This window comes from Microchirus variegatus (assembly GCF_963457635.1).
Source record: "Microchirus variegatus genome assembly, chromosome: 4".
NCBI lineage: Eukaryota > Metazoa > Chordata > Actinopteri > Pleuronectiformes > Soleidae > Microchirus > Microchirus variegatus.
The window spans coordinates 24,337,313-24,353,105 of record NC_139805.1 but is presented as its reverse complement, the minus strand read 5'-3'; the positions used below and the strand labels follow the sequence as shown (position 1 = coordinate 24,353,105).

General features: G+C 41.2%; 1 protein-coding gene across 1 annotated transcript in view; it reads right to left on the bottom strand.

Annotated features, from left to right (window-relative positions):
• The window catches only part of mcf2l2 (MCF.2 cell line derived transforming sequence-like 2), a gene marked incomplete at its 5' end in the record, with an annotated part of 79,972 nt that overhangs the window by 9,120 nt on the left and 55,059 nt on the right, over window positions 1-15,793 (bottom strand). Inside the window, 14 exons of the mRNA XM_083888051.1 lie at window positions 156-266; window positions 1,070-1,141; window positions 2,727-2,825; window positions 4,417-4,512; window positions 5,993-6,090; window positions 6,240-6,276; window positions 8,929-9,007; window positions 9,305-9,397; window positions 9,906-10,046; window positions 10,319-10,399; window positions 11,575-11,697; window positions 12,522-12,614; window positions 13,397-13,489; window positions 14,186-14,255. Of these exons, the coding sequence (XP_083744177.1) occupies window positions 156-266; window positions 1,070-1,141; window positions 2,727-2,825; window positions 4,417-4,512; window positions 5,993-6,090; window positions 6,240-6,276; window positions 8,929-9,007; window positions 9,305-9,397; window positions 9,906-10,046; window positions 10,319-10,399; window positions 11,575-11,697; window positions 12,522-12,614; window positions 13,397-13,489; window positions 14,186-14,255 (1,286 nt within the window). The remainder of the gene's footprint in view (window positions 1-155; window positions 267-1,069; window positions 1,142-2,726; window positions 2,826-4,416; window positions 4,513-5,992; window positions 6,091-6,239; window positions 6,277-8,928; window positions 9,008-9,304; window positions 9,398-9,905; window positions 10,047-10,318; window positions 10,400-11,574; window positions 11,698-12,521; window positions 12,615-13,396; window positions 13,490-14,185; window positions 14,256-15,793) is intronic.

Genomic DNA, 15,793 nt, shown 5'->3' with positions numbered 1-15,793 from the left:
TAGAAATCAAAACACAGGACACAAAAGGAGAGAAGGATATATGTCAGATGCTCACACACAAAACAAAAAAAGCCCAACTGATGAAGACGTAAAACTGAAATCAAGTCCACCATGAAGACATCCACTGTTGGACACAAGTCGTCCTCTGCAGTTACCTGGTTGGGACGTGGACCTGGGGACAGCTGCGGTGCCGCCGCCGGCAGCAGCAGTGCCCATCGTCATGCTCTGACGTTTCCTCACTGCAGCCATAGCGCCACGCAAAGTATCTGGAGGGAAGCCAAACGCTTTATACCGAGCTAAATCATGGCCACAAAAAAAAACGATCATCCACAACTTAGACTCACATGCTCTTCAGTCTCGTCAAGACAGCAGAGTAACTCTACTCATGCAGAAATCAACCAATAACAAAACTTCTCATGCGTTTTGAAACAAACAAAAGCACAAATCACGACACGAGTCGACACAGCAGGTGACACAAACTCAAACACAAAAAAATGTGTGCTCACATGCATCATGTCATAACGCTATCACATCGCACATCGCCAAGTCATCATCATGTTGTCATGTCATCACATGACGTCATGGTCCCATGACGTTCCATCATCACATCACAGCTTCCTGCCGTCACATCGCAATCACATCATCATCATCATCATGTCATAGCGTTTAACATCACAGTCACCATGTAGTCATGTTCTCACATCACATTGTCTCGTCATCACATCCAAAAGCAAAGTGAAAAGTCACAAAATAAAGAAAACCTAATAAACCAAACAGGCTGAACTACTCGACATGCTTTGACTCAATAACCCATGACCCATGAGTGAATGCTATTTTAAAAAATAAATAAATTACAAATTATATTTATTTAAGTTTTCAGATTATTTGTCTCATTGCAGGAAGAAGAGTTTTTAGTCTTTAATCGATCCTAACATTTCATCCTCAAGTTGTGGGTTATTGAGTTGATGATGATCGATGGATGAATACTGAAGATATTATCCACAGAAAATCAAAACGACACAAAGTGAAGTGGTCTACTGTACATGGTTCACGACTTAAGTTCATGTACCTTCATAACCAAACGGAGTGGGATCACTCTTTATCTCATGTCTCTTGCTCTTTATGTTAGAAGACAGTGGACCTGGTCGGGGGACACAACATCACATCAGACGCTTCATTAGAGACAAACATTTAAAAATATTAAAATAATGTTGCTATACAACTTAACTGAAACAGCAAGTGAAACAACACTTCACATCAGGAGGATATGTTGTTAATTCACCTGTTTAACTTTATATAACATTATATTCACTCCTCAAACATGAATGTCATCCATCAGATATCAATAAAAACATGTTTTCTGTTTCAAAATAATGATCATCAGAGAGGATCAGGATCCCCATCATACAAAGGGGGCATTAAATAGGAGAAGGAGAAGAGGAAACAGTTCACCTTCAGTCTTTGGATTTTTTTCATCTGTATTCCAACAGTAAAAGTGCACTTCTCTTGTCACTCTGAATGTCACCCTGCGTTCCAAATGTCAGCTTATCAACATTCTTATTTCTTGATGTTTCTTTTTTTGTTGTCTTTAAAAAAAAAAAAAAAAAAAAGAATATGTATTTCTCCTCATTTCTTTTCATTTTTAGCAAAGGCTGGACATTTTTCAATGCATCTCATACATTTAAAGCAAGCTGTAAATGGAGGGAACATAATGAGAAAATGTTTTTTCTTCTACTCAACATGTGCGCACTCTCTCTCTCTCACACACACTTACGCAGAGGTTTAATTTGAGTGCGAGTTGTGGTCATGACTGACCTGAGAACCAATCACCAAAAGAACATTATAATCAGGGATGTGCACGAGTGGGGGACTTAACTTTTAATTATGCTTCAGTGGCGACACTTCAAAGTTTACGGAAGCACAGTGCTGCCACACAAAATGAGGTCAAAAACAGGTCGGTATCACGTTATAAAGTGATAAGTTTATAGTATTTACAATATATGTATATTGTGAATACAATATGCACATTTTGTTTTTCCTATATATGTATCACAATTAGACTTTTTACAGTCAAAAATCACCTTTTTAAATATAACCTACTGTATGTTATTGCATACTTGTCATGGTGCGCATCAAATTTTTACAGCAGATTTTCCTCAACTGTGAAGCTGTAGTTTATTCTGTAGCAGCAGCTTTGCCATGCAAAACACTTCACCAAACGGACATAATGTGGCACAGATGTCTCACAATTACCAACAGCTCATACTTGCTCAAGGCCTTCTTATATTATACAAAGCGAAAGAATGACTAATAATCTTCTTCTTTTTTTTTTTAAACTTTAGCCAACTTTACTTTAAAGATCGAGCGAAGGGTTGAGCCTCATCAGCAGACATTTCAGAGTCAGGTCCATCATGCTGCAGGGTAAATTCTAGCCAGTAGGAGGCGCCCCCCTGTGCTGTGGGGGTGTCCTCAGTCCTCAATGACAAATTTCTGCTGCTATAACTCAAACCGATCAGCATAATGTTTTTATTCTATGTCACACAATCTCATCGACTGCTACCGTGTTTTGAAATGATGGAGGAATTCTGAAGCTTTTGAGAGCTGAAGCTGATGGTATGGGGCATCTTTAGCGGGTTTGCAACCACCGTGTAGATGCAGTCTCCTGTACTATGAGCACATCAGGCAGACGAGGGTCATGATTACATGTTTAAGAGCCAATCAGGTACCTTTTGTGCGTCGTGTTGCGAAGGAGGAGGAAGTAGAGGAGGCAAGGGAAGAGGTGAGAGAGAAGCGGCGGGGGACCTCTGCCTCCTTAGCAGCGGGGTCTACAGCGGGGAGGTTAGGACGCAAAAGAAGGAGGAGGAGGAGGCCAAATGGAAAGGAAAGGAAAAGTGAAGAGGCACAGGAAGATAAGAGAGAGTTAGAATATAAAGGTAAACTATGAAGATAGAATAAAAGGGAGAATTAGCGTTATTGATCCAGTTTGTTCACAAATAAATACACAATGTTCAATGTACAATGTACAATATACTGATGTTTTCAAACTATTAAGACATCAACAGTTAAAACAAATGAGGAGATGAACACAAGTCTCATGGTCTGCCTCAGTGCATGCTCAGATTATGCGATGACACATGAACAGATGACAAGAGAACCGCTGATGATTGGTCTCAAACACAAACTCGTTCACTGATGATTCGACTTCCTGTGATCAGTCACACAATCTGCCCTCTCACTCACTATCAACTGTCTAACAGAATCTTGGACTGACTGTCACACTGTCGCATGTCATATGACGCAACCCGACGTTAACAGAAGGTTAAACTGTAACAGACTGTGATGATCTGACCAGTCACAGTAGGACGCAGCAGACATAGTGACCTTCACTGATGTCCCACACCCGAAATATGAAGCAGTGAAGCTGGAGAGAGTCTGTTAAACAGAGGACGCCTGCGGGAACTCTCTCTCTCTCTGTGTGTGTGAGAGAGAGACAGAGGTAGTATAAAATCAGTGATTAAAACAATATACAATGTTGATTCTTCTGGTTCTGGCTACACACCGTCCTCAGCAGGTGGCAGTGTCTTGATGCTCAAGATTTATTTTGACCAGCATAAAAAAAGGAAGCAGATTTTGATTATCCATTTCACCGACGGCAGGTCACACTGGGTTTCTACATAACATTTTTACCCCCAGGGATTTACTCCCATTGTGAATCCATGAGGCCGTGGTCGTAAGCTAACAAGACTGATTAAGAGTAAATTATATTGATAAGCGAGTGTGTGAAATCCATATCTATTCGCAGAAGTGATGCAGTGATTTTTGGCGGAATCACCTGAATCAGTCTTCCTCACACCTAAGACACGGCCATAGCTGGCAGTAGCTCCTCCCTCAGAAGATGCTGATTTGTGTGTTGTTACATAACGTTCTGTAAAACAAGTTTCACTTCCTGTCTTTAGGAGTTTTTATTTTGTCTTTGCCGCATTTGTCACATGACTCTCTGCTTCATTACAGGCACATGTGGTAAAAGGCAAAAACATAATCTCTCCAAAAATGTTAATATGCTTCCAAATGTCAAGAGGGCTTGGATATTAAAGGGGTGGCATTTAACGCAATGCTGTAGCCCACCTTCCCCCATGTGTCTTTCTGTTTATCACCTGCTGTCTCCCTGTCTTCAGACCCTGTGTCTTCACCTGTCCCTGTCTCTCTAGAATCAGCGTCCTTGTTGTTTTATAACACATGAGGGAGGAAAAACAAGAGACTGAGGCAGGACAGATATTGCTGCTGCTGACGATGAAGATGACCAAGACTATCATGATGGCGTAAACATATAAAAAGAACAGAATAGACGACGAGGATGATGTTTTGACAGCAGGTGCCGCCAAGAGCTCGACATGCCAGTGGGCGTCACACTGTTACCTGATGGAAGAGACCTCCTGTTGGAAAGTCCCTGCAACGTGAAGCGTTTCCTAGCGTTAGCAACCGAGTTCCCTGACTGGGCGGAAGAAGCGTCAGCTGAGCAGGGGAAGCAAGAGGATGGGGGGCGGAGTTAGTGGAGCAGCGAAAGATGAAGGAAAAAGTTTGAGGTGGAGAAGAAACGCTGTTTGGACATGTATTACTGTCAGGATATTTAAATCGATACTTGTTATGACAGACGCAAAAGAAAAAGTATTTACTTCTTCTATTTTGTCTTTATCAAACCCTTTGTTTTATTGTTACACTACAGCTCTACAGGACCAGAATTTATTCTTAATTTAACTTTAATTTAAAATGGATTAAAGTCCTATTAAATGTCACCACATAACCAACCACGATTAAGTGAAAACTCATCATCTTTTGGTGATGGTGATAATCACAGAGCGGCTTGACAGACACTGCTGGGTCCTCCTTCAGAGGCTGACAGCATCACAGTGATGTGATTACTGATCTGGACTGTTCCATTTAAAGGCAGAAAGGGCATAAGAGGGACTATTGAAAAGAGGACTGGGTTAATTTGGGCCACTTATAGAGAGGTCAGGAAAACACTGCTCCATAGTGTGTGTGATGAGAGTGAGGCGACTACAGACAGTCACGACAACGCTGACTGTCACTGAGGGTTGTGTCATTAGGGTTTACTGAATTTACAGTGAAGAAAATAGTCTGAAAGTGTCGTGTATGTCTGTGAATCTGAGTGCCATGACCTCAGTGACGGAGAAAGTTCAGAGTTCATGAGAGAAAAGATCGACTTTAATCTGATGAGATTCTGCTCTGGGACAAATACGCGAACACACACCCTCTGTCGTGCAAACACCCATCTTACAGAGGTCAGATTTTTCCCTTAAATAGAAAGGAGCGAGTAAACACAGCACACTTCTATAAGAGGTGAGAGAAGAAGGTGAATATTCAGAGCTCCTCAACTTTGCTCTAATGAATCCTGAGGGAGAGACAGACTTAATGAACCACACTCAAGACTTCATGGACAAAGAATCAAATCAAATAAGATCTGTGTCCCTTCATGATGTGTTTCTAGATCAGATTTATATTGGCGTGGCAAAAATCAAACAACAACAATGGATTCCTCTATTGACTGTGATTGTCTCTGTTTCTTGATTTCGCCAATGTTGTCATAAAGTCAACAGCAAGTTGACCTGGTGCCTCTCCAGACACATTCTGACCTCTCACATCAGACAGGACCTGGGAGTTGAATTAATGTGATTTGATTGGTTGGTGCCAGGACTGCTGCTTCTCCCACACTCATTGTCTCCATCTTTGACTGAGATGATAATGGAAATTTCCAGAAGATGTTCTTTGGTGTCAAAGTAATGCAGTGACTACTGTAAATAGAAATTTTGGGAGGAAATAGATTACAAGAAAGAAAGAGGAAGACAAGAGAGAGATTGAGAATAGAGAGGGAGGATGAGACAAGTTCAGCTTTGGACAGTTGGGTTTTCTAATGACCACACTGACCCAGCTTGTGTTTGTGATGTGATTGTGATGTGAGTGTGACCTCTCTCACCTCTCTTCTGCCTCATGTTCGGGCTTGGGTTGGTCCTCCTGAAGCCCGACTCTGGACTTGAAGAATCAGACTGTCTCAGTGCCAACTTCCGCACAATCCTGTTAAAGTTGAGGGAAGTGTGTAAGTGGGTCTTTAATGAGGACAAATAACCTTATATGTAAGGATATTTCAGTTAGGGTTAGGCATATGTTTGGGAGTCAGGGCTAGCGAATACATTATGATTGATATTGTCAATGTGGCTGCTCACCTCATGGGAGCTCCATAGATGTTGAGCTGACTGGCCTCTGTGGACAAAACACACAGACATGATAATGAGGATTTCTGATGTGATATCAGGTCTGAACGACAAATAAACAGTGAGGCGAGAAATTATTTGCGAACATTCACACCTGCATAGTCTCTAATTAAAATGTCTCCGCATAAAAAAAACCGACAGACACGAAGGGAGCGTGAGGAACCACATCTGCAGGTTTGAACCAAGTCATCAACCAATGTGATGTGAAGACGGCGCCATCTTTAAACAAACATTAATAATTGTATTTGGATGAGAGGTGAGAGCTGAAGAAGAAGCGAGTGGTGGAGTTTACTAAGTGTGTTGAGTTAGGGTTAATCACACCATAGCCACACCCAAAATAATACCCTACGTTATTATGTATTTGACTCCAAACGGGAACATCATTTACAAAATCAAACCATGCTGTATGAGGGAAGATCTGTCTTTGTTCTTTCACTTATGTCTGCAGAATCTGCTCTGTGCAGGTCATGGAGGACTCACACAGCAGCTATAGGCCCAGCTCCGGGCTTTCAGTGTGTGACCTCCACTCCAGCATTAAAGGATGAAAAGTTATTTCCATCACGAACAATCTCCCAAACTGCTGCGTCGACCTGTCTGCTGCTGCTTTTACTGTCCTGATAGAAATCACAGAGGCTCTACAGTGGAGGAACAACAGCTCCTGAGACAAGCCCACATCTGAACAAGACGCCTCATAAATGCAGCGTTAACAGATGTGAGCTGCCACAGGATTGTGCTGTGTGACAAGAAAACCCCAGGAGAAGAATGTAGTAACATAAGAGCAGAGAGAGGGAGAGGCTTGGCCCCGTGCTAACTCACAGCTCATATAAGAGAAACCCAAAAAAGGCTGTGAATGATTGGATCTGACAAGAAACACTGAGTCAGCATGGAACAGTCGATAAGCTCCAGACACATGCAACAATATTTTTTTCCAAAAGAGCAGTTACAGGTGTGTTACCCATTTTCTATGCGTCTGTGTTCACTGGATCAAATCTGAACCAGAGTCAGAAGCGATTCCTGTTCAAGCTGTAAAAAGCAGGCCTGCATTTCCAGAAAAAAACTACATCCATCCAGCGAGCATGTTAGCTCACTTTCAGAAGTGTGTCCATATGATTTGGTCTAAAAATGTACATCAGATTCAAAATATTCAGGGACACTGGGGCAGACAAAGCTGATTCTCTCCTCTGCAGCTGAGATTCAGAAAGTATTAGTAATGGGAAATAACAATGGTAAAAAGTCAGAAAAGAGATTTATTTTATCAGTCCGAGGGCAAGGTGAAAGTGAATGTAAGTGTGTTTCTGATAAGAACCAATCAGGAAGCGAATGCTGGTAACTGTGTCATCATTTGGAAAGGTCTGAGCTTTTGTCTGTTTATGCTAAACGCAGCCCTGGAGCTTTACAAATGGAAATAGAGCCAGCAGAGATTGCAACATTTTCCCGACGACTTAATGTGCATCAATCACTAGTTGCAGGTCTCCTTCAAAACAGCATATCCATTTTGTATATTAGCAGTTTAAACCTGTCCAAATCATCAGGGTAAAAGTGGCAGGTGAGCACTGAAGCATTGTACGGATTCAGCCAGTTACATCCTTCTACCTCCTCTTGTCTCTTGCCTCTCAAACACTGGAAGCGAGGTCCGTCTATCGCCTCTGCTCAGTGGTGTATGTGTCTCTTCAGACTGTTCCGAAGACTCCAGTCATGTGCAGCAAGAGACACAGACAGGTGTGTGAAGGCAGGTCAGGTGGTGACAGACAGGTACTGCAGCCAATCATTCCCTGTGGTCCCAATTAAATAATTAATGGTGTAGCTATTACAGTACTGCACGAGCTGTAAACAACTTTAATTATTGATAATATCAAGATCTCACGTGGAGACACATTTAAACGTCAAATTTGAACCTGACTGATTGGATTGGAGACATATCAATACCAGTTGTGAGCATTGACAACACACTGAGAGAGCTGCCATTCCTCTGTTGTCCTTTTCGACCCTCTCCTCTCCTCACACTCAGCCCTCCTTCATTTCATGTTCATCCCCTCATCCCCCCCTGTACTTCTGTACTGTCAATCAACCTCCATCTCCACCCTGAAACTCTCACTCTCACACTCTCCCTCCTCAGCCATCATTTTGTTGCTCTATTTCCATTAAGATCAATCTCCCTCTTCTCCCAGTCCAATTTCACTCTCCCCATACACTCCTCACATGTAGTCAGTTATAAATTACACACAGGCACGTGTGAATCTACTGTGTGTGTGTGTGTCACTCCTGTCAGTCATGACCACAGAGTGGAACTGTGGGCCAGTAGCTGAGAGAGGTAGAAACACACACAGCGAGAGTGAGTGTTCGAGAAGCCAGAGACATGGATGGAGCAGTATTTATGTGTGTGCTGGTGTCAGTGTCCGCATGTGTACAATTGAAACCATTATTTGGTTACCAAATTGTAGGGAGACCTTCCATAAAAACATGTAGCATAAAGCATATGTGATGTCGATCTCAGACCACAGTCAAGGTCTAATCTGACATGCTGACACAACATTTTTTTCATAATATCAAAATATGCTGAGATGTTGCCATAGCAAATAAAGTTGGAGCCAGAGAACGAGAACATATGTATGTGTGTGTGTGTGTTTGCGTGCGTGCGTACCTCTGCAAGCCTCCAGCTGTCCTGTGAGAACTTTACGAATCTCTGACACCCACATGTTTTTCACATCCATGGAAGGAGCCTGGGGAACAACACACACACACACACACACACACACACACACACACACACACACACACACACACACACACACACACACACACACACACCAAATAAACAAAGCACCCAGATTCTAAAACGTTTTTTCTGTAAAGAGCATGTTTAGTGAGTGGTTCTGTACTGCCATCTAGAGGAAAAAATGTATAAAGTGCATATACGTATAAATGAAATGAATTAATGTAAAAAATGATATAACTGCATTCATGATTCTCCGTTTCAAGTATAAAAGTCACAGAGGGGAAGGAGAACATCCTCATACCTGGATGATGTAAACCTCCTCTCTGCCGTTGTACCACACCTCAAACTTCTTGATGTCTCCCTTGACGTTCTCTGTGATTCCCACGGCACTCATCTGGACAGACAGGAGGACAGAGACACTGTGAGACGTCCACGTGGACCTTCGGGGTTTAAATCATGCAAATCAGATACATTCAAAAAGGTTTTAAGTTAGTTTACACAAAGGGGCAGTATGTATATATAATGGATTCTTTTTTTTTTGCAGGACTGTACTAAAATGAGCCCATGATCAGAAAATTGAGACTTTTGTTTTTGAAAAGCCTGTGGATATATTTTAGTTTTGACCAGGAACAAACATCTTTTTATTAAAAATATAAACAAATATATGTTTACCTTTAAGTATGGACCAACAGAAATTTGATTTGTATTTGTATTTATGTCTAGTATGGATGAAGAGAAGCTGAGGCTTTTATTCTGAAAATTATAGGGATCTATTTTAGTGTGGAATAACAGAAATTGAGATTTTGAAAACTCTGCTGTTGTCTTTTGGTGTGGATGAACAGAAACTTTTATTTTGAAAATTCTGGTCTTGTGTGTTAGTTGGCTCTTCATCATTGTCTGACCTTGAGCGAGTGTTTGAAGCTATAGGACGGCGTCTTCTCGTGTCCATCTGCCGTCTCGTCTCGCTTCTTACAGAACAGCAGCATCTTATCGTACAGGAACAGGTGTCTCTGCATTGGCTTAAACCTGGCCAGGTCCTTCACCTGAAACAGACAACCACATTATTTCACAATACAAAAAAAACTTTAACTGTAAACATGTGTTAAACTTATCATAAACCCTTCTCTGAGCTCTCACATCGTCCTACACTGTCAGAGTGTCACGCAAACAACATGCTCTTGTAGTTCTAGAGTCCTACTATTCATTCATCAAGGTAATAAATCATTGATCTACGTCTCAGATTTTCTTCTTTTAAAATACTTCTGACGATGCAGGGACAGTGAGTGGAGTGGAAGGTGATCGGTGGGGGTCATACCTTGCTGTGGCCTCTCTTGTGATCTGTCCACACATTGAAGGACCCCTGCATCAGCAGCTTTCCCAGTTCACTCAGGTTTCCCTGTGATCACCAACACACACACACACACACACACACACACACACACACACACACACACACACACACACACACACACACACACACACACACACACACACACACACACACACACACACACACACACACACACACACACACACACACACACACAGTCAGACTGTTGAGCACCTCACGATACTATCACAGCGTCTGCTATTCATAAAAGACAAAATAAAATACTGTTGTCTGAAAGTAGAACCATGGAGAATGAATCTAAATGTAGAAGTGCAGCTGTTTCACAGCAGAGGGAGGTCCTGTCTCGTACTAATATAGTATACTAATCAGTACCAGTATCCTTTTTATTGCCAAGTACCCGAGCCAGCATGTCTATGGGTAGGTATTAACACAGGATAAACTTAACATTAAAGCAGACTAGATTAGGATCAAATAAAAGCAGTTACTAGAATAAGCAAGTATCTTCACCATCTATTGTTTCTTATAAAATTGTTGTTTTTTTCAGTCCCATGGATCCAGTGAATAGATTTTTGACTTGGCTTGAGATGTAAAGTCTCCTGAATATGCATGAAAAGTCAAGTTAAGTCAAATGAAGATGTGATTTATTTGTCAAACATGGACTATATCTTTTGGAAAAGGCTATTCAGAAACTCAGAAAGACTTACTTACAAGTATAAGTAAGAACACATTTTATCATCTGCATATATGTTTAACTAAATATGGAAAAACTAATAATAAACTCATCAGGAAAATGTTTACATTTGGAAAACATGCAGCCTGGAACCACCAGGGAGTTGGAATCTCAAAAATGTCCAAAGAATCCCAATAACTTCCTCAATCATTCATGATTTATTAACCAAGTATGGTTTCGGCCCCTGACCTTCTGATGATCTGGTTGAACAAACCACTGACCATTGGCTTAGATACAAGGTTAGATATGGTTGGTTAATAAATAATCTCGAGCTAAGCTTCAGTCAGCAGGACACGTGTTTTCAAATGTTTGCGATTTCCTGCATACTGCAACAGTCTTCAATTAAAAAAGCAGGTAATAATCACTGCACATGATGTGTTTTCTTAAAATGCTTCATTCAATTCACCAAAGGTATATACGGTTGCAAAAATAAGAAAAACTTCAACATTGTGTGCATGATAGTGGATGAAGATGACAGTGACATACAGACCTCAAAGCCAGTGATGGCGATCTGGTGCATGGAGTCGTTGACAGACTTGATGATGTCCAATACCGTAGCTAAAGCCTCCTCCAGCTCCACCATGCCATCGCTCTTACTGCATTTTAACATCTCCTGGGAGACAGGAAAGAAGAGAGGGGGGGTTGTTATAGGCACTCATCTGCCACTTTATTACGAACTAGTGACACTAGTGACAGCTGGTGTGGTCTGTGACTGTAGAGTGTAGATCACCTGCTTCATGTTCATGTGCTTTCATGTGCTATGTGTTAAGAGATGGTCTTCTGTTTCCTGTCTATCATTATTAACCAGTGTGGCATCAAGATATTTTTTCTGCTGCTCACTGGCTATTTTCTCTTTTACGGACCATACTCAGTAAACTATTGAGATGAATGGTTGATTAGATATTTGAACAGTTGGCTATAAAGTGTTTCCCATCCTGCTGCTAGCCCATGGGAGAGGAAGAGAGTTGCCACTAGTGTCCACTTAAGAGGGAGGATATGAAACCCAAGCCAGAAGTAGCTGTTGGTACCCGGTCTGGCTGGGTTGGGATTTAATGAAAATTCTACATTTTGTTCGTTTTAACTAAATTCAAGTTAAAAAAAATATTATTAACTGTCTGTAGAAATATAAATAATATACGTCACAGATGTATTTATAGCTAATTGCCAGATAATTGCACACAAATAGTCACTTGTTATTAATGTGCTGCCAAATTAATCAAACTACATTTATTTAATGACATTGTGTAGCTAGATTTAACAAGATGCACACAAGCTACTGTGTGTTTAGCTTTGTGAGGAACAAAAATTGGAAAAACAATACAGAGTGAGGACAGTTTGGCCAGTCCTCATATCTTTAAAGGGCTTTTTGTGGGTTAAGACCTGGTTTTAGGGTCAGGGTTATGCATGTGTGTGTGTATGCCTCTGTGTAGGCTCTACCTTGAGCATGAGTTGGTACTTGGTGATCCTCTGCACAGGTTTCAGCAGGTAGGCATCCAGAGACAGTTTGTGGTCCAGTTTCTTCTGACACTCCTGTTGCACAAACCACACAGACTTCTCTGTCTCTTCCCTGTCTTTGTACACTTCTGTTTCTTTTATAACGTAATACATTATTCATTTATGTCATGGTCTCCTGTGGAGCTAAGGACAATTTGTCTACAATGTGAACAATATAGTTTACCCTAATCTGAGAGCCATTATCAGACACAAGACAAATGCACCTTTAAGTGATAGGTTAGGTTTTAAAGTGTGGTTTTAAAAGGCAGCGACACATACGCAGAGCTGTCTCAATAGTACACACCCCCATCACCTGGAACCTCGTGGGCTCACTCTCTCACTCTCAGTCTCACTTTAGAAACAGCTTGCTTTCCCACGGAGTCCATGGAGAAAACCATTGATTTTACATCACAACACACAGGAGTTGTTGATCCACTGCAGCCTCCATTAGCAAGCTCAAATGTGTTATTTTGTGACTTCGGGGTTTGAAAGCACTTTGTGTTCCGATTTACCCGAGCGATATAAACTCACCAAATGAGGCAGAAGCAAACAAGCAGCTCCTCTGTCCATGCAAATTAATGTTGTTGTTTTTTTCTCTGGACTTTGGTGCAGTGAGGTGAAGAAAATGAGCATTTTTGAATCAGCATGCTTTCAGGGTGTCCAAAGCTGGTTCTAGGTGCAGGTGGAGCGTCAAGCACACAGTGTCTCATACAACCACGTTTAAACAAACCCAAACTATCCCTGTTCACTACACTCTGTGTAAGAGTTGCAGTTAGACAAACCTATACTGTACAATTCAGTTGTTCTGTGTGTGTTACCTGAAAGAAGAGGCTGTCTCCACACTGTCTCCAGAGGACTTCAGAGCGAGGTTTATTCTGACAGTACTTCTGATACACCTGCAGCTCTTCTTTCTGATGACACAGAGACACGTGTGAGTGAAGGCACATTCTTAAATCATCACCACCTATAATCACAATCATCAGACAAGTGAGCTCGACCATCACCATCAGGCAAACTGTTCACACTGACATTAGAAACTGACCTGAAGAAATCAATGAAGATTTTCTTTGTAAATGAAGCCTAAGAATAGAAGATTGTCAGGTTTGGAAAGGTTTTCAATATTGCATTTGATGTGGGATCTGATGCACATTTTAATATCTCTAAATAAGAGGTGTTCACTTTTTTTCAAAGCTACGGGGAGCCACTGGGAGCACAACCAAATAAGGCTCTAGAGCCACAGTTTGCAGATCCCTGGGTTAGTGCCACAGATGAGGACGCTACAATTATGGGAAAATATATCATACCCCAATGAATTAAACCATGTGATTTTGACACAAAACTATCCCCTGAGCCACAAGGTAGAAGCCTTGATCACTTTTTGGCAACTGGAATACTGCATGTTAGTATTTCAAATTTTGGAATGCACAACACATCAAACCTTGAAGAAGATGAGCTACAGCGACTAGATACAACCACTTTATTAGTTGTCCTGTGTACCTAAGGAAGTGGCCAGCGAGTGCATATTATAGTAACTACTGTAATGCTCATGTATTACATAAGGACCTTGGTGCTCATTTACCTCCCATCTCTGTTTCTGAGTCACTCACCCTCTTCAGGAAGCAGGTTCCCACCATCTCTGGCTGCTCTATACAGTTCTCCAACTCCCTCAGAAACGTCCTGCAGGTTGTTTGCATACAAACAGGATTAAAAAATATATATATTTATATACATTCTATCAAATAAGACAGTGACAGACTGTAAAAATAGAGACGTATAGAGAAAGTCGCACAGTGATGATGGACATACAAAAACTGATCTTTGAACCATTCGTAACAGAAACACAGTATGTGGCTCTAATCAGACCTGGGATTAACATGTGGAGTCAAGTACGACTGTTTACCCCTGGCATTCAATTACATCCTGGATGCATCTCCCGTGACAACATGAGATTGGATCTGGCTTCTCTCGCCCCTTTATTCAAATACATACTGAACATCATGACTGCACACAATGTGTTTGCTGTCAGCAGGTGTGTGTGTGACCTTTACTCACAGCGCTGTAACATAAAATAAGTTAAAAACCTTTCAAAAAAGAAATCATGTGATGGTCAGTGTTAATATTGCGGCGATTGGCCATAAATAAATTAGGCGCTGATTAGTGTAGGAAAACATTACGCTGCAGTGAGTCAGTGCATGAGCAGAGGACACTGTCTCTAATGACATTAGAGACAGCTTCTAATGTGTCCTCAAACTACCTCCATATGTGTTTTTTTGTGATCTGATCTTAGAACACATTCAGGATGGACAGGGAATGTTCAGAGCTGGACTTCTGTGACATCTGCATCACTGGGGACAGATGTTGAGCCAAGGTCTAAATCTCAGACGATGATCCCGGGATCTACTAATCGATTCCTCAACAGAAGGACACTTAGAATAGTGTGTGTTATTATATTCAGGTGTTACTGTAGGCCTGGTTAAATCTTCCTACACACTGACTCTCCTCTGAACACATATTACACCTAATGATACAAAATACTGGATTTAATGATGTTACTGCTGTCACCATATGCAGCAACAGGACTGAATGAAGCACAAAATTAAATGCTGAACTAATTTAAAGAGAGTCAGGAGTCAAAATCCAGACCTTCTGTTAACTAAGTTATGTGACTCGAGATGGAATTTCACTAATAGGCTCCGAGTCAGGGGCCCCTCTGACCCCAGAGGACAGTAGGTCCTTTCAGTAACACATGCACACTCACACTGTGTCAGTGAAAGATCCCTTTTTTTAAATTTGTATAATTTGTGCCTTGAACAGGAGACAAGGTTTTTCCTGTTCGTGGAGGTGCTCGCTGAAGGACAGTAATAAGACATACATACTAATAAAGTCTGAAATACAAGCGCTATAGAAATATTCTACTTCAAATACAGTGCATTTAATGCTGTTCTGATCAATATATTTACAAATAAACCACAATATCATATGCCGATATTTAAGATATTTAAGATTCTCCTCAAAACAGTTAAAACCAGACGGCGAACACGCCAAATTTAGCTGTGTGTTGTGGACAAATTGTTTAATATAGCTGGGTTCTCACATAATGAACTTATCTGTGTAGCACACAAAAGGCACATGTGAGAGGAGAAATATGGCCTTGGGGCTCAGGAACAGAAAGATTAGAGAATCAGCTCTGTGTGGGCATTAACCAGTTTGGTGTG